Here is a 25,298-nt window from a genome sequence, read left to right on the forward strand (position 1 = left end):
CCACCTCCAATTATCTACGGCCACAACCTTAATGATAACGTTGTACTATTATTTTGTACCAACATGGATTGTACCGCGTCGCCAAGGACAACGGGCTCATTATGCTTGTCAATTTTAACAAGTTCAATAATCAACACGTCACGTGTTACGTTGTATGATATACAACGAGAATTTTATGATAGTTATGTAACTAAAAATATTATTTAAAACTAGCTGACCCGGCAAACGTTGTGTTGCCATATCAATAAAAAAATGTTAAGGATGAACAAATGTAACTTAAAATATTATTTAAAACTAACTGACCCGGCAAACCTTGTGTTGCCATGTAAATAAACAAATGTTAAGAGTGAACAACCCTTATCACTTAGAGGTATGAAAAATAGATAGTAGCCGATTCTCAGACATACCGAATATGCATATAAAATTTGGTGAAAATCGCTAAAGCCGTTTCGGAGGAGTACGGTAACTAACATTGTGACACGAGAATTTTATATATAAGACAAGATATGACAAGAAGACATAAGTGGTCATCATTCTTTAAAGTAGAAATACACAAATTTATTATTTACGGTGGAAGTGCGTGAAGTGCGTTGGTAGTGAACTGCCTAATAAAAAATAAAATAGTGTATAAAATATTATGTAAAAATAAAATATTTATGTGTACCTGTACACGCCCAAGAACTGGATCTATTACAAAACAAAAAATAAAACAAAATATCATTTCGTATTGGTTCTTAATATCATAACGTACCTAAAAATGAAATATATAAAACCAATTTGGTGGCTCTGTCTGCCACACGTACGACATTTACTATCCAATTTTATTGTGGTCTTTGGATGTCGTGTGTCACTCTCATTATTTTCCTCAATCGTCTCAAAAATAGTAGGTATATTCAAAACTAAAGTGTAATTGTATTACATCTATGGTATCGAGTTCCATCCGCAAGTAAAGGGCACTGAAGTCACGGTCAAGTTTACATACCGCGTGCTCGCAATCAACTCAAGTAGGTAAATAAGAATTGAATTGAAATATTTCAGTCCACGACTTCAAAACCATTTTCTATTAATTCCATCAAGTTATTTGTAGTATTGTTTTATAATTTAGAAGTAGCAAACGAGAAGTTCTTCTACTGATAATCGTTTGATTATTGTATACGACAGGCCACTCTATAGAAATTGGGTCCCATCTGAAGTCTGCCACAAATACGTTGTTACCCGGACGATCCTGAGGTCTTAGTTAGAACGTTTCGTATAAGAGTACTGTACCAAAAACAGATCAGCGCTTCAATAATAATAAATTATAGAAATAAGTGTAGCGAAGATGCCACCAAAAACGGACTTCTTCCACTCTTTCACTAGTACTACTCCCTCAAATCCTTTTTAAGATGATTATCAGATGTGCACAGACGCCAAAGACTGTTTTTCATCAGGTAAATTGCATGCTCATTTTCCCCTTCGAATTCATAAACCATACATCCAGCCAGATAAAGATAGTACCACGTAGTAGAACCACTTTTAAGGTAGTATAACCAGTGTAGTTCGACCGGGAAGATAGAACTGCCACACTTATTTTGTCCTATGAAGCAGTTCTTGCATTTTCGTGGATGGGTGTTGATGATATGAATGACGATTCCACATGATTATGAAGGTTACCGTTCAGAAGTGGTAACGCATCCCTATATAGAGCTGGTTGCATACGTTAATGGGCAATAAACACCACTTATAATTATCAGGCAGCATGCTCTAAAGTTTGCTGTTTCTTTTTTATAAAGTTAAATAAAATTATTATCAAACATACATACATATTGCAGCAAATATTACCTTAATTATAGTTGTGACATGATAATAGAAAATTCCCAAATTTAATTATACTTTAATCATGAATTTTAATAACCATGCATTTGTTAATTACGTTTTAAGTAATTAATTTATATGCGAAACGGAATAAAATACACCCGTGCAAATTACTACGCAATTAAATCTTTACGCACATTAATTTATTTTCATATTAAATATTTAACTGTACGTCTAACGTATTTGTTAACGGCATAATCAGCTCTATGGCCTTTGTTTAATGAGCAACAATATATTAAATTATTATGTGCCTGTGTATATTATTTATTATTTAAATTCATCTGTAAGTGTGCAATGAAGACTATTTTATCTATCATTATATGTATCAGACGCAAAAATATATCACTTCTTTAAAGAAAACGTATAAAGGTAATGAAGGGAATTGTAATCCTATTACACCATGTAGTATTTTCGATGTCGCTGTTGTAATTCTTGCGCCGCGTCGCTTATTTGTTCAGAATATTTTCTTCTAACCTATTAAACTGAAATCAGTCAATTTCATGATCCGCGTCTAACTTCAGTTTGCTAGTTAAGTTCCTCGCCTGACCTATATAAGAACGCACACCGTGCGATTTATCAAAACGATCCTTGAGGCAAAGGTGTAAATACGGATTCCGTAGAGCGCCGAAGCGACTTGCGTCGTTTCCTACACGAGGGCTGGTTGCGTGCCGGCGTACGCATGCGGCTCGCCCCTTTCGACCCCCGGCAAAATGGCGGTGCCAACATGGCCGCCGGGCAGCCGCAGGATGCTCCGCGGCGCTGCTCCCGTCCGAAACAACGTTAGCACGATTTTTCATCGAACTGTATACCTTGACACGCATGTCAACATAGAACCCGGTGTGATCGATTTATCGCTCTCAGTGCATCGACACAGCTTCTTATACAAAACGCGCGTGCAACAAGTGATATCGGCTGAAATCTTGAGGTGGAGGACGCACTGATATTTTTTTTATAATAGTGATGTGATTGTGGGTCGCCTATAAATATAGAACGTGCCCTTTTTCTGAGTGGCGGCGCGGGTGAGCCAAGGTGCGAGTGACGTCGACCGCTTCTGTTCCCCGCGCCGCGCAAAACGTCAACAGTGCGGCGTCATGAGGACTGATCATCGACGAACCAAAATAATATAAACTTACTCGTTCGTAGCCAACGGTACTTTGAAATGTGTTTATAAATCAATGAAACGACTCGTCATACATGCCCCACCGTGGGTAGCGAGCCATGCGGTCTCATTACATTGAATGGAATTCGATTACGAACAGATGAATGGTAACAGATAGATTCGCTTAGTTATTAACTATAGATATGACGATAACATGAGTGTATCAATCGTAGAGCGCGTGGCGGCGCCTTGATGTTCCCAGTAGAGTGCCGGTCGCGTCCGCGTGTGCCGATCGCCGCGACGAGTAGCGACGCACGTGTATTTCATGTTGGCAATGCAGTGAGCCGTTCCGGGTACGGCGTATCTCTCGCGAGTGACTGTTGCGTGTGGAACGACGTCAACGTTTCAGTGTGAACTTGCACCGATGCACTTGTCACGAAAGTGTTTGAGGGCGGGCAGGAGACGCGTGCGGCGTGTGGCTCGATAGCCGCTATGCTGACACTAGTATTTGCGGTGTGGTCGGCGGCCCGCGCTCTGGGCTGGGCGTGCGATGCCGTGGCTTCCCCCGAGGCGGAGGAAGCGCCGGTGCTGCCACGGCTGCGTTCAGCTCGCGCGTCCAGCGACCTATCCACTCTCAGCACCACCACCACCAGTTCTAGCCAAACTAGTAGCGGAGATCATAAGAGGTCTACGCATTGTAACTTTCCCTACTTTGCAACTTGCGAAACACATGACCGACACTTACTTCTACTAGATATCATATGAAAATCTTATACAATAGACTATCAATATCGACTTATAACTGTGTTCATGAGTTTATGCTAATAAAATACACGTATTTAAAAGTCTAAATTATAAAATAGAACATAGATTTAGCGAAACGTTTAAAGAATGTTCAATACTTGACACACAAATAGTTTTTTTTGGCGCGAAATCTTATCATTGTAATAAAGATAATTAGCGATTCTTCTACTGTAAACAAAACAGTTCCCTCAATTGTTTGTAGCTGTGAAATAAAAAATAAATACGGTGCCTATATACAGTTCAAGATTCATTTACTGGATCCAGTTTACTAGTATTAAATAACTTTAACATTTAAGTAATAATAAATAATATATATTTAGCAATAACTTTATACTAGAACATCGATACTATAATAACAGTATTTACTTAAAATTTAATGACAAAATGTATATATACAGTGTTTACATTGAAATGCAATAAGCAACAATTACATCGGTATACAACGGTATATAACAGTTTCAAAGAAAGATTAGTAGCGATACGTAAATATCAAAGCTGTAACAGGTAACATACCTACTCGTACATGTGTAGCATATGGTAAATAAACGTAAAGTTAGAAAGGTAGTAGAGCCCGTATATTTCACGGGGGTACCACCGTCACACCCTATCTATCGTGAAGGGTTCCGCGTTTCGGTGGAAGGGTGGATGCCGGCTGACTGACATATGAGTTGACGTTTTTAGTCCTCAGAAGTAACAATGCATTTGTAACCAATCTCAGTTAGGAATCTTATCTTATATTTGGTTATTTACAGATGTTTATGGGCGGCAGTAATCACTCACCATCAGGTGTTGTTTCTGCCTAATAACAACAGTATTAAACACTGCTGTGTTGCGGTTTGAAAGGTGTGGTACGGGAGACATGCTTCTTCAAGGCATTCCAGCTTAGTCCTCAGGGTAGCTGTGCATTTGTGGTCGACCTCTGGAAGATTCTAATCTTGTCTGAGATTGATTGCAGATGTCAATGAGCATCAGTAACTACTTACCATCAGGTGGAATTCTTGCTCGTATGCTACTCTATTATTATATAAAAATGTGGACTGCAAGCATTTGTTACTCCAATCTTATAAAAATAAAAAAAAATTTTTTATTCTTGTTATATTTTAAAAAATGATTCTCTATCTACGCGCAAGTGTCTATAAGAAGTACTAGAACGTGATGCGATACAAGTAAATTGTCTTGCGTCAATTACAGTATATTGTTATCTTGCGATCGGATGACGTTGATCATCGTAGAAGGCCGCCAACGTTTAATAAATTATCAAGGAGATAAAACAATGATGCAAATAATCTCGCTCATTCATACCCATTGGAATGTAAGATTAACTGTGTCACGATAAGTAGTATAAAAGATAAATTATCTTAAGATTATTGTTGCTAATCTCAATGATAGAGGTAAAAGTGATACGTCATAAAAATAGACGTTTATTTTGTAGGTAATGTTGTATTAATTTATTATTTCCAAATAACTTAAAATATACGAGCTAATTCAGCGCACTGTTAGCCTAGTGGTTAAGAAACTCGGCCTCTCGATCGACAAGTCCGAGGTTCAAATCCCAGGCATGCTTATTTTTCGAAATTATGTGCGTATTACAAATTAATTATCACTTGCCAAAACGGGGAAGGAAAACATCGTGAGGAACCCTGCATACCTGAGAGATTTATAAAAAAAAATCAAAAGGTATGTGAAGTCTACCAATACGCACTTGGCCAGCACGGTGGACTATGGCCTAATCCTTCTCACTCTGAGAGGAGACCAGTGCCCGGCAGTGGGACAATAATGGGTTGAAGATGATACGAGCTAATTCATATTGAGCTAGTTACTAACTTAGTACTACGTAATGTAAGGCTTCGTACAATGGTATAGTTGGTATTGCCCTTTTAACTAAGTTATCGTATGAAGCACACTGAATCTTACTACTCAATATACTCGTAAGTGTGATATATTAAAGTATATGTAATTATAAACTAATAGACAAATATAAAGGACTACATATTATATTCCATTCAAATCCACTGTGGATTTGCAATCTTATTTAGCTACGCATAATTACTTGTAATTTATTTAATTCAATAAAATCCCTGTGGGCCTAATTAGATAAGAGTATATTAATTTCTATATCCGTTAACATTACGTTTTTATGACATTGGCCTATATTTTGCTAAAATGTTATAATTATGGAAAGAAACAGTTACTTAAAAGTCACTGTCGTTATATTATGGTTATTATAGCTCTATTTCATTTATTTATTTACTCTTTATTGACCATGTTAAAAACAGTGTGGTGCAAAAGGCGGACTTAACGCTAAATAGCATTATATCCCAGTCAACCTTAGGGATGTGCAGAAAAATTGAAGGCATAGAATTAGTGTATTTTATAATATATTAGTAGCAAACGATCATGCAGTCCATCTAATAGTAAGTGGCTACTGCCGCCCATTGATATCAGTAATATACCCCAGATAGGATTAAATATTATTCCCTGAAGTCGGCCGCAGACGTGCCGCTTCCCCTGAGGACTAAGCTGGAACATCTCGGAAAAGTATGTCTATCTTACCACACCCTTCAAACCAGAACACAGCAGCGTTTAGCACTGCTGTTATGAGGCAAAAATAGGTGTGGCGGTGGTGTCACCGGAATCGAACCACAAAGGGTTCAATCTTTCAAATAATGTTATAATAAATAGGGTAAAATATAAGTAAGTAGGTACTTTAATAACATTACAGCAAAGAATTCAAGGCTAGCCGCAGTAGTTGCGTATTTCATTTCTATTATCTTTGTGTAAAAGCCCAAATTGTATAATCGAGTTTGTTTATTTGTGGATCGAGGCCAGAATGTATCATAGCCAAGTTATGCAATGCAACATTTTTTCTTGGCGAATTTAGATATAGATGCGCTATATTCAGACTTGAACTCAGATATAAAATAGTTAATATACACTTCATATTTATTTTAGAACAGTTACACATTGCTTTTATGGCATAGTCGCATTTTAAACTAAGCGTTAATATTTGCTAATTGCAGATCGAAATCAGAAATCTAAGAGTTAAGAAATGTTATCAAAAACTTAAATGATATGGTTGGTCCCTCGTTGTTGAAGCAATTGATAATTATTTTTTCATACTTAGAAATTTTTGCGTGTCTTGGATTTATTTCGAGGGGTTTTCAGTACCATTTCCTTTGCCATTATGGATTATTTATTGAGGTCATCAAGCTTAGCAATCCATGAAGTAAAGCAGTAATGTAGTTTATAGCAATTGTTACTTAAGAAACTTTTACATACTATACAGTAAAATAAACAAAATTCAACAACTTTGAATATAGATTTCCTTATAGGTACATTTTTATCTTACCGTGAAATTAAGTGTAAATAAATCATCTCTTTCGTGCTGCACTAATTGAGACAAATTAAATGCGGTATTATAAGGAAAAATCCGTATGAAAATATACATCAAATATTGAAACAAATGTAAATCAAAGCTAAGTCATTAATACTATAGGTATATTTCCTTAGATCTAAAATATAAATCTTATACTATACTATAATAAATTAAACATCATGTATTTCATAATATTGGGAAATCATATGGCTAAGTGTCGGTAATGTGTTTCGATAAATTGTATTACTCTTGTCCCAATAATTCGTTATGATTAATTACTTTTCGTTTTATCTCAGAATATACTAAGAAAGAACTAATCTTCCTTGATTAGATACCTTCAAAACGATTAAGTTAAGCACATAAAAAGCATTAAGTAATTTACAATGACGTATACATAAAGTTACGTAAACCGTAAATTTAATGAAACATCTTTAACTTGAGGTATATGAAATGAAATGAGATAAAATACATGTATAAGCAATTAGAGAATCAACAACTTTTTAAATGAAATTTACAATGTATTTCTATACAAGAACAGATTTTATATAAACATTGCGTCGCATACAAATCAGTCATATAAAATTGGTGTTGTTTGGTTCGGCTGTTGGTTGGTGGTGCTGACATCCGTAACGTTCAGGTGGAGCGAAACGCCGCGGCGGTGGAGCGCTCGCGGGGCGTCGCGACGCCCGCTGCGGCGGCAACCGGTGTCCGCTAGGAGACGGACCACGGGCAGGTACTTGTAAAGACTGGGATTTGGGTCCCAGATAAATATATTATCTGAACTTTTTAGAAGTAAGTTTGTTGATCCAAAGGAACGGAACTGATAAAATTGTGTTTTAAAGAGGGCCTTATTTATCATAACATGGTTTGAGGTCCTACATATGATGTATAAATCCATGAAAGATTCTGTAGGTAATCGCAGTAACATCCTTACTGGCAAATTAATAAATGATAATGATTAGGATTAAAAACCTCAATTATACATCAAGCATAATAAAATTATCGTAGGAAATAAATAAGTAATTATAACACTTGTAATGTTTAATTGCTTAGTTAGCAATTAGGTTAATTTATATGCACTACTTTTTCTAGTTAATTATCGGCTGCCTCCCGATATGAAAAATACGGTGCATAAATACTTATCTACGTATTACAAATAAGCGTAAAGTTAACTGCAGATTTTTCGGTTGTTTTTCAAATGATATATTTATTTTATCGTATTAAACTTTCAATAAATTTATATAATTTAAAATCAATGATTATATGGTTGAATTTCAGTTAATAGGCACACGCAGTACTAATAAATATACTCGATATAGTGGCAAAATGTCTGGCATTGTCTGGCAACGCATTGTTTAAATGTTGTTTGTAAACCATAACAAAGATACATGGAGACTGAATATAAATGGCCACTTAATATAAAGTGGACGGCAAGGCTGGAAAAATAGTTAGCAACAAATAGCAAATCTTAAGACGTATTTTGTATTCTTCTCTTCTTTGTATTCTTCCGTTAAAAAATCGGCTATTAAGACATGTTATTTCGTAATATGTTTTCAATAAAAAAACCCAATTCCATAGAGATATGTCATCTATCATGTCGTAATATTCTGAATAAAATAATATCTGTTACTGAGACTTATATTATTTTAATATTCTTCCGTTTAATAAATGATTCTAATACATTAAACCTGTTATTTTATATTATTATTTGTTATATTTTACAATCTACGATTCCTACATCAAAAAATACAAGTATTTCATAATATAGAATAATAAGTTCGATACAAATTCAAAATTTATTACATTGGACATCTTAGGACTATTTCTAAGACTCTTTTTACTTCGTATTCTTCTTTCCAATAACAAATCCCAATCCCTAAGACGTTCCACTGCTATGAACTTGCCCCACTCAACAGTTCATTGTCACGCACTCTTATCGCAACGGGCAGGCACTTCAGCTTGCCAACAATAGATTTACCGATTTGTCTCACCGTACGCGAATAAATGTCTAACACAATAGCAAATGAAAGAATCTTTATAAACCGACAAGTAATTAAATTGGTTAGTGGGATTTGGCGTCGGCTTTTGTTTGGCAGATGAAAATATTAATTACTCATTAACCTGTACTCATTATTTTCGTATATCGCACATGAATAACGTGCATTGCGAGCCAGATAGGTCGATTAAAACCAATATGGGTCGATCAGAGAGGTACAACCGCCGCACATATTCCCAGCGTGAATTCATTCTTGCGCTTCGTTGGAAAGATGTCTTGGATATCAGATTACCGTCTTAGTTCTCAAAAGTGACAACGCTTCTGTGATCATTGTGTCTAAACAACCAAAATTATTAGGGATTTGAGCCCTGTTCTATCTACAGCTCTAAGCTAACAATAACGATGCAAATAGGTATGTTTTAAAATATTTTTTATTTTAATATGTTTTGTTACAAATTCCAATATAATATCCATTTTTTAATTATTTAATTTAATAGAATTTTATCATACAAATATGTATATCAAACATATATATTATATATCATACTTTTGAAGTAATGTTAATGCACATTGTTAAAGTTTGCTGTACTTATCTGTAATTAAGATCACAATATGAAAAACATATTTTAAACATTAGTATTTAATAATAGTCAAACATTTAATCTTGTCGATAAATCTTAATAAGTAAATTAATTAATTATTTTCGGGTAGAACCTATGTCCACTACGAATTTGTGTATAATGTCAAAGGACTGTCAGTGACTTCTCATCAGGAGTGTCCACTTGTCAGGTGAAGAGAATGCCTTCTACCTGACAAGTGGACGTTACATACTTGCATCTTATAAAAACTGCACCTACTAATTGAGTCACGTATCAACTCTTAACTATAGGACACTATCCTTCAGTGACGCACATGCAGAATTGCAGGCATTACGAGATAATGAGGATAATTGACACAAATCATCTGTTTTTGCGTGTTAATAATTGTTCACGTATCATTTAAAATTGTAAGCCTTGCCGACCTTATGATTGTAAATGTTCTTGCCCACTTCCTGTATACTGTATATAAGTATAAATTGACAGTAGAGAAACCAATTGCAGAGTCCCACGATATGTGTATGGATCTCAACCCATTCAATAAGTTAAGTGACTGCTAGTGGTAAAATATCACACGAACTTCCGTGTATCGGAGGGCTTGTTAGCTGTCGATCCCGATTGATATTGCATAGAGTCATTTATCCTCTTCGGAGGCGTCTTAGGCGGTTGGAAAACACCCGACATCATCATTAATCTATACCCCTTTCACCAATATGCAAGCACCATACTAATATGACGCAGCACCCTGGATATCGCTCCAAGCCTACCCCAGTTATGGAAAGAGACTCGTGTCCAACAGTGGAACATAATAAAAAATTGGCCAAGTGTGAGTGGAACTCGCACACGGAAGGTTTCGTACCATCATATTTTCATGTGTAAAAATTTCAAGTGTATACTATTAGAGTTTTAAAGATAGAGTCCAATGACATACGAAAAGACAGGTAGCGAATGCGTAATAATAGGATGCATTCAGGAAAATCAATAGAATACATTGTTTAAACCAACATACACGGTTATCGTTTAAGCAAACAGAGGCTCTGGATCTCTCAAAGGTAGGAGTGCTCTTCGCTCTCAAAATAGAGCGCCAGAAATAGACCACTATGTCTTGTTATAATTTTAACTATAAATATACTACCTACTTAGATTTAGAAATTTAATGCCATAAAAATCAATAATTTTATGCTTATACAGGGTGTCCCGTAAGTACCACGACAAACTTGGGGAGAACTTAGGTGAGGGTCTGACCTCTCTGGAAAAAAAAAATTACCTTAGTAAAAGTGTCACCGTTTTTGCACTATCGATTGTTTTAGATTTTTTGAGAAATTCAGCCCTCTTCATCTTCTTTCGTTAACTGCGTGTACAAATTTGGTGATGCAGTGTTTATTTTTTCTGTTAAATACTATCAGATAGTTGGTCTATCATATTGAAATGTAAATTGGTTAAAAGATGTAAAGGAACCATGAAAAAAATAGGGATATTTTAAGATTTTAATTTTTTAACTATTTTTCCCTCAACTTTGACTCGTCGCGGTGAAAAAAAAATGTACTGGACTATAAGTGTACGTTGCGCCAAAAAATATGCCCAGTAAATAGAGATTTCAAAAAGGTACCACACTTACTATTTAAAGTTGAAAAAAAAAAGTTAAGGCCGTTTTTGCATGAAAGGGACTGAAACCAACTAAAACGTAATGATCGAGTTTTTATTTAAATTACGGTTTCTACCGACTCACAACGTGTCAGGCAGTACTAAATCACATTATTACCTAGTTACACACTTAAAAATATCATTCTTCATTTGTAAAAAAAACAATTTAGTAACTAACTAGCAAACAAAGTAATACAATTTATTAAGTCAATTTTTACCTACTTTGAACTGTCGTTTCGAAGTAAAACTTCGTACATGTATGTAATTTGAATGACAATACCATAATTCGACATCTTGGAACAGATCTGACGATGGAGCCAGCAGGTGCATGGTTCATTTATTAGTAAATCCCTCGAATTTTGGCTAAATTGATAATAAAACCTACCATCCATATCCTGGCTCCATCATCAGATCTGTTCCAAGATGTCTAATTATGGTATTGTCATTCAAATTACATACATGTACGAAGTTTTACTTCGAAACGACAGTTCAAAGTAGGTAAAAATTGACTTAATAAATTGTATTACTTTGTTTGCTAGTTAGTTACTAAATTGTTTTTTTTACAAATGAAGAATGATATTTTTAAGTGTGTAACTAGGTAATAATGTGATTTAGTACTGCCTGACACGTTGTGAGTCGGTAGAAACCGTAATTTAAATAAAAACTCGATCATTACGTTTTAGTTGGTTTCAGTCGCTTTCATGCAAAAACGGCCTTAACTTTTTTTTTTCAACTTTAAATAGTAAGTGTGGTACCTTTTTGAAATCTCTATTTACTGGACATATTTTTTGGCGCAACGTACACTTATAGTCCAGTACATTTTTTTTTCACCGCGACGAGTCAAAGTTGAGGGAAAAATAGTTAAAAAATTAAAATCTTAAAATATCCCTATTTTTTTCATGGTTCCTTTACATCTTTTAACCAATTTACATTTCAATATGATAGACCAACTATCTGATAGTATTTAACAGAAAAAATAAACACTGCATCACCAAATTTGTACACGCAGTTAACGAAAGAAGATGAAGAGGGCTGAATTTCTCAAAAAATCTAAAACAATCGATAGTGCAAAAACGGTGACACTTTTACTAAGGTAATTTTTTTTTCTCAGAGAGGTCAGACCCTCACCTATGTTCTTCCCAAGTTTGTCGTGGTACTTACGGGACACCCTGTATATATTTTTCTCTTGTGCAATACAGGTAGCCAATAAACTTCGGTATTCTTAGTTTTAGTACATATAACTAACTAGCTGACCAGGCAAACTTTGTGTTGCCATATAAATAAAAAAAATTTAAGGGTGAACAATTAGGAGTATGAAAAATAGATAGTAAGCGGTTTTCAAACCTACTGAATATGCATATAAAATTTGGTGAAAATCGGTAAAGCCGTTTCGGAGGAGTACGGTAACTAACATTGTGACACGAGAACTTTATATATAAGATTATAATTTATTTGGTTGTTGGAAAAGTCTCAAATACAGATTTTGAAATAAAATTATAATGATATGAATGAATATGTAATTAGGACACATAATACTATTTTTATGTCCTTTTCTTGTAAATTGTAAATAAAAATGTTACTCTTAAAACACCAAAAACTACAGAAAGATAAATAATTATTATATTATAAGTGAAGTGAACAGTGAAGTATTTTATTATTTGGATTCCTATCTGGGGCAGGCGGCAGCGCCCTCGCCGAATCGATCAAAATTTCTCTTTATATATTGTTCACCGTTATGTCGGTACGAAAATAATTGTAGGTATTGTCTTTGATTTTTTGGCATAACTACAACCCTAAAAAGCAGAGATAGCCTAGTGGTTAAGAAACTCAGCCTCCTGATTGAGGAGTCGTACTCGTAGGTTCAAATCCCAGTCATGCACCTCTGATTTTAAAAGGTCTGTGCGTATTAGAAATTAATTATCACTTGACCAAAATGGCGGAGGAAAACATCGTGACGAAAACTGCATACTTAAGAAATCTTAAAAAAAGAAAAGTTTTTAAAGGTATGTGAAGCTCTACCAATTCGCACTTGGCCAGCGCAGTTGAATATGGACTAATCCTTCTTATTCTAAGAGGAGACTCGTGCCCAGCAGTGGGACAGTAATGAGATGATGAAAACTCCTCCGAACTAATAACTATTAGAGCTTGTTCACTGCAAGCATAGATTAGTAAAGATTACTCACTCCTAACAAGAAAATGTACCCAGTTGAGAATTGAAATAGTTGCGTAAAAAAGTTTAGCCACGTCTCCGTGCTAAAATATCCCTAAAATATTCGAAATAATTATTTATTTATTTTGTAAATTGTACATTGTAACTGTAAATTACACGGTATTAGTTATTTATTCGTAAATTTTCTCTAAAAATGTTATTATTTTTCAAGAATTCAAAAAAGAACTTACTATTATAAGCCATTTGTGGCTTCATTCAATTTCAAGGCGGCGAAGTATCTTTACTAATCTATGACTGCAAGACAAACATTAAAATGCTCTATTTATCATAACGCAATTAGGTATTACTTCTGACACCTTTGCCGTCATCAATAATAGGTACGTTTATTGTCTGCAAGATCTGCAGTAATCTTACGTGAGCTAAACATAGATAAATAAAATAGTACGCCTATATTTGTAGAGTTCAATCAAATAATGCATTTTCATTATAATGATTGCGCCATTGTTCTTTGCATCGAATTTATGCAAAAATATTGCTACTTGTTTGTTTTTATCATAGCCTCATTTTGATATCTGATCTTTCATAACTCACTGTGTATTTGTTTTAATTACGATGATTATATAGTTTATTATTATTATTATTTATAATTTTACTGGACTTAGGTTTACCTACACACTAAAAGTTGGGGAAAATACAGTCAAGTGCATACAATTCTGTAAATATACGGTTGAAACCTGAAGTATTATAGGTGATATGGCTGATTGTTGTAATTAATAGTAGTATATAACGAAAAATAATAATGATTTACACTACCTACACTATTTCTAACGAATATATTATTGTACTGTACAAGTATTGAACAAGGATGTGCTTGTATATGTAATCATAGACTGAAATATTATAGAAATAATATTTCAGTCTATGATTGGTCAACTTAAACGTCGTAATTATTTTTTGAAGAAGCAAAAATTACATTTCTTTTGTCGGTTACTTTGTTTACACTCCGCTAGATATCTATTATTTTTATAACCTTACTAGCTGACCCGACAAACTTTGTGCCGCCTCAAAATCTATTTATCAAATATATTTCATATTAAATATATCCTATGTTACTCGTGGATAATGTAGCTTTTGAATGATGAAAGATTTTTTAAAATCGGTCCAGTAGTTTTTGAGCCTATTCATTACAACCAAACAAACAAACAAAGTTTTCCTCTTTATAATATTAGTGTAGAATCAGAAGTAAGTGTGACTAAATTACCGCTATCCGTAAAACAAGCATTTTTTTTAAATAATATAGGTGTAGCAGACTAACATGCAATCCATCTGATGTTAAGTGACTAATGCCGCCCATGGACATCTGTAATCAACCCTAGATAGGATACGCCGCTACCCCTAAGGACTAAGCTAGAGCCTCGGAAATGTATGTCTCCCTTGCTACAACCTTCAAAACAGAACACAGCAGTGCTTAACACTGCTGTTAACCTATATCATTTAATGTAATTCGGGGAAGCCTAAACAAACATCACTACATTGCACCTTATACGACGTAAAGATACAGATTAACTATAGATAGCTAGGAAAGTATCTTATCTACTTTTATAATGTGGCTTTAGAATATTACTTATAACCTATCTCATATGACAACTACAATAAATGATTGTGCCCGCGTATACATTATATATACATATATGAAAAAATCTGTTTAACTAGTTTGTTGTAATTGTTTGTGTTGTAATAGCATGTGCGTAATCGTTGGATACTCATGTATTCAAGTTCAACTATGTATTTCAAATTATGTTATTGTGTATGCAGGATTACTTGCTTGATTGTGATTACGTATGGAATGACGTAGCTCCAGCTTCACAATAAATAATTATTGATGATGATTAATAAGTACCGCAATGTAAACATTTATATTTATAATTATTTAAAAGACGTAAAATGTGCATTGCACATACATGGAATTTCGCGTCACTTCTTCCCTATAGCGCAACACTTTTCGAGGCATTAGTGGATTATTATCTATAAATTTTATGTCATTAGAATTTTTGAATATATGACTTTGGTCAATAATTTATATGCCCAATGATTCCATAATGAAATTTGATGGTGTATAAAATAAAACGCGTTACCCCAGGAACCTTTTAAGTTCTGTTATAATCAGTTTATTATTTTTAATACTTGTATAGATAATAAAATTAATTTGGTTTTTATATTTTGATAAGAATTTCAAATGTAGCTCCTAAATAGAACCAGAAAATAAAAAAAATTGAAAGGTGACTCCAGGCACACGTAATATAATGAATCGAGTAATGTAACACACATTCTTAGCAGCTGATAGCATCAAATTCTTCTGTCAAAATAATGTAATATTATTATGTGTATCCGTTGAGATCGTTTATTAATTACCAGAATTTAGTACACAAAGAATTAATTACCAGATATAATTAATCTCATATACCATCTACACTCACTGGTCTTGAACATCATAAGACGAAATCGGTAGAGTTGTCCACTAAAATCTGTATATTCTTACCCAAAATGACAAAAAATACAAAATTCGTTTATTTATCTTCTTAAAATGAAATGGTCTTATATAATGTTTGGTTCCGGCGACCATTTTTTTCATTGACATACCTATCCATAATTCACAGATTCTTTCGTCCTGACGACCTTACTTCGATGATAGTTACTATCTAACTTTATATTTAAAGTGATTTCATCCTTAAATAGTTCCTAATCATCAATTTCCATGCATCCTCTGAAATCCTGGAAAAATCTGCACATTTCGGTATTTCGTAGGCCAGAACGAATAACGGTAGGAATACCGAAAAATCGGTACGTTCGAGACCACTGTCACATACCATTGCTCTATACTCTATACCCGCGTTTCCCAACCAGTGGTCCGCGACCCCTGGGGGTCCGCGAGTATATGTATGGGGTTCCGCGGTGTCATCTCTGGACCATACATCGCTCATTAAATGCAAAAGGGCCGCTTTACTACAAATTTCAACAACATACTTCTGTATTTGTTTTTTGTATCTGTAATAACTCAAATAAATACCTAATCCGTTTTTTTGCTGTTTATTTTATTAAAGGGGTCCGTGAAAACTGTGCTTGTGTTCCTAAGGGTCCGCGGACTGAAGAGGGCTGGGAAACGCTGCTCTATACTACGCATAAACGCGCCTAAGCCCACCTTAAATTTGCGCGCATCGCGTAACACAACTTCGATAACACATTTTCCGCTTCAACGCTAGCGTCGGTTCGGCCTGATTCGTAATATTACTTTCGTTGATGACTTTACTTGAGTTTCTCGATTTCAAATATCAGGGGAACGGCGCATTAAACAAGTTTAAATAAAAGATGATACAAGGGAGGATAGATAGACATGTCTGTCTATCTTCCCTTGAAGCCTAATATCTTCTGTACCATCCCTATGATTAGTTGAAATAATAACACCAATATTTAGCGTACCTGGGATATATGACATGGATGATTGTGAGATTCCTAGCAACTATTGTGAATATCTTATTGCAACCAATATTACCGCAAATGTATTTCATTTCAAAAATAATAATAAAACCTTCTAACTATATATGGTCAATCCTACAAGACAAGAGCATAATTCGTTTTGTAAATTTCTCATTGTTAAATAAATATTAAAGCATAAAAATATAAAAGGACTGAATGTAAAGGAAAAAATTATTACTGGTAAATACTGTAGTATTTACCCGTAATAACTTCTTTTTTTATTTTTAATCATTTTAATTAAGTAACATAATGTATTATAATATACTGGATACGATAAATTTACTTAAATTTTAAATTTTACTTTAAATAATGTCTTCCATAAGAAATATTTCACTACCTATGTGAAATATTTCTTATGGAAGACTTTGATGAAATACAATAACAATTATCATAACAGATACAAAAGAAAACCGCTGAAGCTGAAAGGTACCGGGTATGATAAATTTACTTTAATATAAATTCTTACTTTAAATAAGGTCTTCAATAAATATTTATTTCACAAATACAAATACGATATGATAAAATAGTACGAAGAAAAACCGCTGAAGCTGAACCACAGTAAAGCTCCCTCTTGCGACAAACACTCGAACTACGAAGCGATGAAAACTCCTCCGCGTTCACAAGTCGTTTGTTTCAGCATTTTCCTCTAGATGTCTCTCGTTGCCTCAAACAGTTATAAGGTTAACATCTGATAGGATCTTCTCTACGTCAAGCAATTCATATGCAATGTCATAAATTAATGACATTGAACAAAAATTAAAGATATGATATGCTTACTTAATCACTTACGAGAATCGCTTGATAAAATTATTGTAAATTAGAACATTAGTAAAATTATACCGGTTTACGTGACGCAATTGATTCCTAATCCATATTATCAGTTTCAATTACTTGTCTAGGCATCAGATTAATAGATATCGTTATCAAGTGGTTATCATTATGTTACTGGGCGTAAATAAAACTGATATAAACGTAATATCCTGAATTCATTCGTAATTATGTCGAAATCTTTGAAACGGAAACATCTGTTTTCTACGTTTATTTACAAAATATGACAAAATTACTTAGGTGGGTGGTAAGAATGTCTGCACGTTTGCATAATATGTTACGTGTAGCAATGTAGCGTACTTAGTACAAACGTACTTACAATCTATCGATTGTGTAACGATAATTCGAGTTTCGTTTGTCTGTAAAGATGGTTAATTTTCATGTATTATTACGAAATATATACATTTTGCTAATTGTATGGTGTTTGTTCTAGCTTCGATGTGGAGAACGGCGGGGGCGCGGGCGGCGGGGCGGGCGGCGCTCGCTCCCCGCTCGAGGGCGGCTCGCCGTCGGCGGCGCTGGTGCTGCAAGCCATGCCGCAGCGCCGCGAGTCCTTCCTCTACCGCTCCGACTCCGACTTCGAAATGTCCCCCAAGTCCATGTCCCGCAACAGCTCCATTGCCAGCGAGAGGTAAGTACGGAGCAGGCGAGCTGCAACATGTGTCATGAATGTTTGTGTATGTTATCGTAATCTCAACGTGATTGGTTGAAACCTATAACTCAAATCTTTACATAGAACATGCAAACATTTAAGTAACGGTTTATTTGCGAAAATTACAATATTTTGGAATTTATTAAAAAAATCATATGAATAATGATGGTTTTAATTCATGACACATGTTATACAGCTTAACTTAACATTGTGTTAATTTCAAATAACTTGTAAATATTACTTACTAAAACATAAACATAAAATACTTACCTAATTAGACTTAAGTATAGAAAACATATTTACAACATTTCAATCAATTGCAGTCGAATGCTCAAATTAATAATAAAACCAATATTAACCTAAATCGACACAAAAAATAGAAACTTTTCTAAAAAACTACTTCATATAAATCAAAAGATTTGTGATAGCAACGATTGAATAAGAAGAAATTTTTATTTAATACTAATTTATCTTATCTTGCATTATAACTTAAAATTGAGTATTCGTCTGTAGATTTAAAAAAATAATATAAGTACATCTATACAAAGGTTTACTGTCAAAGTACCACAACATCCTCTTTATACAAACCAAGAGTATTATTGCTCTGTAGGTACTAACAAAAAGGATGTAACAAAGCAGAGAGTCACTTTAGTCCTTAGCGATGGGGCTATGATAATATCCAAAGTGGTTGACCAAAAGCTACAGTGGTCACCTCCAAAAATTCACGCTGCTTCTATTATGTAAAAATATTATGTACCTAAATAGTCAGAACTTGAAATAGTTAAAACCATTTATTAACATTATTAGTATTTAAGTTAATAACACACTTAACAATTATACACTGTAAAATTAAGGAGTTTTTGTCAAATACCAATGTGTTTATGTTAATAGTAATTGGATACTATGTAATAGTATATTAATCGACTAGCCAACCAAGTTTTTAAGAGCCAAATTTTAGAGAAGTTTTTCAAAATTTAGCATTATAGTAAACGAATTGATTTACCTTAAAATTACCTCTATATCTTTATAATTTTTTCAAATTACAAATATTGTAAAACTTCGATAAATAAGTTTTTAAAATTTATATGCAATTTTTATATTTACGAAAACCATCAAAAAATTCCATAAACCATCATTATATTTTCTATTGACAATTGAATCAAATACCGTCAAATAAAGCTTTCGTGGTTCGTTCTATAAGATTTTTTTTGTAAAATAAGTATGTAGTGTCAGCTATTTGTGTTCTAAAGGAAGAATTTTATTAAAATTTAATATCTTGTTATATGCACTTAGTAAAAACATCACGATGATAATAAATTATATTTATTTCGAATTCAAAACAAGAAAACATCATATTTTGTTATAAAAATAGTATAAAATTACTTATATGAAGATAGCCAGATAAATTAAGTTACAATAAATTGTAACGATTTCAAAAAAACAAATTATTTCATACAATATAAAATTGTTCTGATTCTTATTTTTATAACTTCTGTTCAATGTTAACAAAGATCTCACTTCTACATTATTATTGAACAAAACGAGCATAGCATTTGAAAGGAGGTGTCAAAAATGATATTATTTCTTAACATTCGATTTTATTGATCTAAGAATAAACATAATTGAACTCGATCAAGAAAATTTAATAGAGATATTAGAATAGAACATCCTCATTTAAATTGTTTAAAATAGTACGCCGCAAACAAATATACAATCACATATATCATTTTAAATTGACAGTTACTTACGAATCTAAAATTTCTTTCGAAATACAAAAATCTTATTAAGAAATTTACCTACATCACTAATACCACATATTATACTATATGGTATGTTATATTTAGCTACTCGTAGGTAAGGCACTTATGAGTAATTAACGGGCGTGCTCGATATAAAGATTTTTAAGTGCATCAGTACGGCCAATATTAAATGGAAAATGGGCTCTAAAATATAATTACGCTTTCCTGTGATTCGCCCACGTTTAATTTAACTTTTCTGTGTATAAGAGATTTTGTTCCTAATTATAATAGTTGAACGTTTCTAACAGATTGAAATCACTTTTTTAGAAGTGAAATTGGATGAAGAAACTTTAAATGAAATTGCTTTAAATTTATCTTTTTTTAATTAACAGGAATAATAACTTTTTTTGAAATGTCGCGTGTATCCCAGGCTTTTTGTATTCACAGGGACAATAAACCCATAACTCTAGTAAGAGCAGTGCAAACCTATAAAATTGTAATAAAGTTGAGAAAGCAAAGATAATATAGTGAATTTCTAGTGATTTTAGAGAGCTAGTGTAAATCAGAATAGATATTGCTAGACACTCTTAAGTTTCGTAAAAATACAATCAATACGTAAAATATTCTTTATAAATAAACGATTTATGTATCTGGAGGCACGGCAGTGCCTCCGCCAAGTCGAGCCAAAGCCAAAAAAAGCGGCATATTATTTTCTATTAAGGTATTTGGTAGTAATTATATGCACGAAAAATAATTGACGGAATTTACATAAGAAAATACAAAACAGTCTAACTTCAAAATAATAAAATTTCAGAACAATAAAGCTACTAAAGTAAGATAAGCAAAATACACTATAGAGTGAATATTAATTAATCATGATGAAGAAAGCTTTTGTTTTACTTTCAATATCAGATCTATTGTATAAAATTTAACTTACATACAATGTTTACTTTTATAATCTTTCAATATATATTATGAAATAACAGTTAGGTTTTAATAGGCATGTCAGTTTTAATGAAAATTCCACGATTAAGTTGGCAGCTAAGTTCCCACCATTTTTATTGAATCGTTTTATATATCATTAAAGTTGGTTACCTAATATTTTAAATTATTTTGATAAAAGATCCTTTGTTCTGCCGGATTTATGTTTTTTATTTACTTAGAGTTAATTAAGTTAATTTTGAAATCATAAAATCTATTGTCACTATGCACGGTGGTTCGTTCAATACAGATGCAAAATAGTCAATATGGTTAAATTATTAAATGAAAGAGGTATCGAACATGTTATACGTTTTATCTATACGTAACAATAATAGAAATAATTAATATTACATACATAGTATAATAATTAATAAACAGAATATATTAAATAATTAAAATTATTTATATATTTTTGATATCTTATGAATTGATTTTCCTGATTCTTCTTAAGAGCAAGAGCAAGCCACTGAGTAGGTATTCATTATGTGTTTCAAGTATGAAATAATTCGTTTAATCAGAATATGGTTTCGTTTAAGTATTTCTAACTCACCGAATCCCACCTCACGTATATTTATCTACTCAAAATACCCTTGCGTCACCTAATTGGGGTAATTTTATTATTTTCGATGTAAATGCCCCTGCATTAATATATTTACCGGGTTTTCCCTTTACATTAACTGAAACGTTTGAACGTGGGATTCGGGTTTATTTTGAACTTTAATACGGATAAGGTTACTACATACGTGTGTGTTAAAATAAACTATTATCTACCAAATTACTTATAAATTAATAGGTAATCTACAAAAGTGCACCAGTTAAAAATTTCAAATTAGACAAAACTGTACAAATGTCTTGAAGAAAATGTTTTGATGCGGTTTCAAGCACACTACAATACACCATTTTGTTTTCAACATAAGCGTGATTCACGGTACATTTCTGAATTTGTTAGGTACGAAGAAAATAGAAGTAATATACTATATTCATCATATATTATCAGAAAACACCAATAAATTGCCACAATGGCCTTACACAGGACACTCAGCTTCGGACTCAGGAAGCAAGTAAGCTATTCAGTTTTAAACAACTCCGTGTATATGTTATGTCGACTAACAATTGAGTAGCCAGCTTACTCACAACTGTCCACATAGGTATACTGGTGATAGCATGCATTTATTTTTAACTTCGAAAATCTGTATCGTCAAGTAAACCCTAAATTGTGTCGTCTGTTACGAATGTGTAAATCGATGTATAGTTAACCCGATGCAACCATAAAATTTTACTAATTTACTAAATATTATACTTACCATGCTGTAGCAAACGCATTCAACATTATTCGGATGACAGCACACAAGATATTTACTGGAAAAGTCATGCGAATATCTCTCCGATGCTCGTGAGCGAAGCGGACAAATTGTTGTGTCTGAATTTGATGACGCTCCAGAGCAGATCATGGAATGCAGTCAATTCAACTTTGTTGAGTTTAATTCCATGAAATATATGCTATAGTGCGAAGTCCTGTTTGTCTAACACAGTTTTAAGACACGCAAACAAACAAGTCTATGCAGAGGTGCCGTAGGAAAAACTAAACCTATTCAACTCCTTACAAAAGGGCGCAATGCTATTTGTCAATAAGCCAATAATCATAAACTGCCCTAAACCTTAAAGCATTCGGAAGGATATAAGATATCTCTGTTTTCAAAAACTCTACCTGGAAAGTAAGCTCTCGTCTCATTTCCTTTATTCTGGATGTCCAAATGTCCTTCATAATTCAATAAACTCCCGAAACATTCCCGAAACGCTATGTAATGAACCAAAATCAACGCTCGTCGCTTTGGCAATTCGTCTGGAGGTGCAAAATCCATAAGCGATGGTCATAATTTTCCATATGGTGGCCCATCTAAATGTTCTTTGCAGTATATTATATTTGTAGAATAGTTATAAAAATTACGTATACATTTTATTCACTCTACAAAAGTACCGTACAAACCAAAAAATGGCATTGCCTATACATTTCGACCCATTTCAATCTAGATGAATATCGTCAATTACAAACTCTATCAACTTTATGTAAATAAAGTTTTACATACTATAAAGTAAGTTGTACTTGAGAAAGCAATTGCAATCCATCCTCTCTTTAAATACCGAGGATATTTCGATTAAATGATTACTTTGGGAGAATACGCAACATATAGTCAATACAAGCAAATGACTTTATTTTCCAAGATTGGATGCCAATACGTAGCCTTAAGTATAATGTACGATAAGTCAGCACACACTGTTTTATGATTGCATCGATTTGAACTGAACGTAGTCTGGTAGAGTGTTCTTGTCCATGCTATTACCAACACCACTACTGCCAACTGCAAACACAGTACTCTTGCACAAGTTTTGATGTGAAGCTCGACCCTGCATACCGTAATCGAGACCTAAACCGCTTAAGTGGCATAACAATCGTAGTCTATGTTTCTAAGGCCGTCTTCTGTCTTTCTTTTCCATATTTTTTTAATTGCTTACAGATTCAAGGAGGCTGAGGCGGCACAGCTGGACAGAGCGTATGTACCACATATCTGCGCGTATTAATTAGCATGCGAGCCTTTTAATTCACTTCTGGTGTTCTAAAGCTTGTTCTTTTCGCTTACCCAGCCACTGCCCTGGTATATTGCACGAATGTTACGTATATTGAGCACGTTTTTAATATTTTAAGATTAAGTTTTTGTGTATAGTAATGTAAATTACAGGATCGTACTTCGATAAAATTTCGTTGCATTTGATGATTAAATAATCGTGTTAGGTGGATATTATGTAAGTCTTTTTTAATGATTATCGTTGAAAAAAAATCACAAAAGATGATCATATTTGATTAAAGTTTAATTTCAATCAGTATCTATACGATTATGTTTTAATACAATTTTTAATTTGTACATATTTTTTACAAATTTATTTACGATTAGCTGACCCGGCAAACTTTGTACCGCCTCAAAATCTATTTATCATATAAAATATAGCCTATGTTACTCGTAGATAATGTGGCTTTCGAATGGTGAAAAAATTTTTAAAATCGGTCCAGTAGTTTATGAGCCTATTCAGTACAACCAAAACAATAAAAGTTTTCCTCTTTATAGTAGATATTAGTGTAGAGATATTAGTGGTATTACACCACTGCACTGAAGCAAAATTTCAGTCTAAATAAAAAAATATGTGTGCAAGAAACAAAATTTATTATAATTTAAAATTAAAGTGCAGTACATTTGCAATGAAATTATAGGCGATATTTACATATAATATATTTATTATTTATCGAGTAAATATGGAATTAATTTTAATTTTAATAAAAAAATATTAAAATGGAATACGAAACAATAAAATTTAAATATTCAAACACGGAATATAAATTAAGTTACAGCTTCGTGCAAATTGTAAATCCGATAAAAGAACTTTCGCATACTGACAGGTCTCACGCATCACACGCCTTATCAGCCCCTGTGAGTACCAGCTCGAACGATTTTTATCATCATAATGTAACATGTGTTATGTGTGTTTTCATAAGCCCTTTATTAATTACTGACAAACAATTCAATGTAGGTATGTAGATAGATATCTCTAAGTGTTTTTCTACATTATTTATAAATTTTTAAATTATGTAATATTTCTTTTGAAGACTATGATGTAATGTCTCAAAGAGTGGGTTTTCTTTACCACGCCCTTTGAAAACATAAAAGCGATACATTCCTGTTAGAAAAAGGTAGAAATGGGGGCGATGGCAATGCCGTGGGAAGCGATCGACAAAGAGTTCTCTATTATCTCCGAAGCTCAATGTTTTCTAATAGCTGTTTACCAATACATAAATAAAGCCTTTTGAGCTCAATGCAGTGAGACAAAATAAGAAAACTTTGTTACACAAACTGTTTGTGAGACGTTGCGATTTGCGTTCAGCGTAACGCTAGACGCTAGTGTGACAATGTGCGTCCGTGGAGCACCTGAATTCTCCTTGGCGTTGCTAATGCTTCAGTGGCCCTCGATTTCCA

General features: G+C 33.4%; 1 protein-coding gene across 12 annotated transcripts in view; it reads left to right on the forward strand.

Moving 5' to 3' along the window:
- dnc (phosphodiesterase dunce) overlaps window positions 1-25,298 on the forward strand; it is a 458,672-nt gene that overhangs the window by 361,752 nt on the left and 71,622 nt on the right. For 9 of the 12 annotated variants that reach the window (XM_073084957.1, XM_073084966.1, XM_073084964.1 and 6 more), the window contains 2 exons: window positions 18,335-18,532; window positions 23,790-23,825. In XM_073084957.1, the coding sequence (XP_072941058.1) occupies window positions 18,335-18,532; window positions 23,790-23,825 (234 nt within the window). Of the gene's footprint in view, window positions 1-3,237; window positions 3,640-7,770; window positions 7,867-18,334; window positions 18,533-23,789; window positions 23,826-25,298 lie in introns of those variants that run through there. The other 3 variants (XM_073084958.1, XM_073084959.1, XM_073084956.1) reach the window with 3 other exon arrangements.

This window comes from Epargyreus clarus, unplaced genomic scaffold (assembly GCF_041222505.1).
Source record: "Epargyreus clarus isolate Ecla_fem2 unplaced genomic scaffold, WU_Ecla_fem_2.2 ptg000021l, whole genome shotgun sequence".
Classification (NCBI taxonomy): Eukaryota; Metazoa; Arthropoda; class Insecta; order Lepidoptera; family Hesperiidae; genus Epargyreus; species Epargyreus clarus.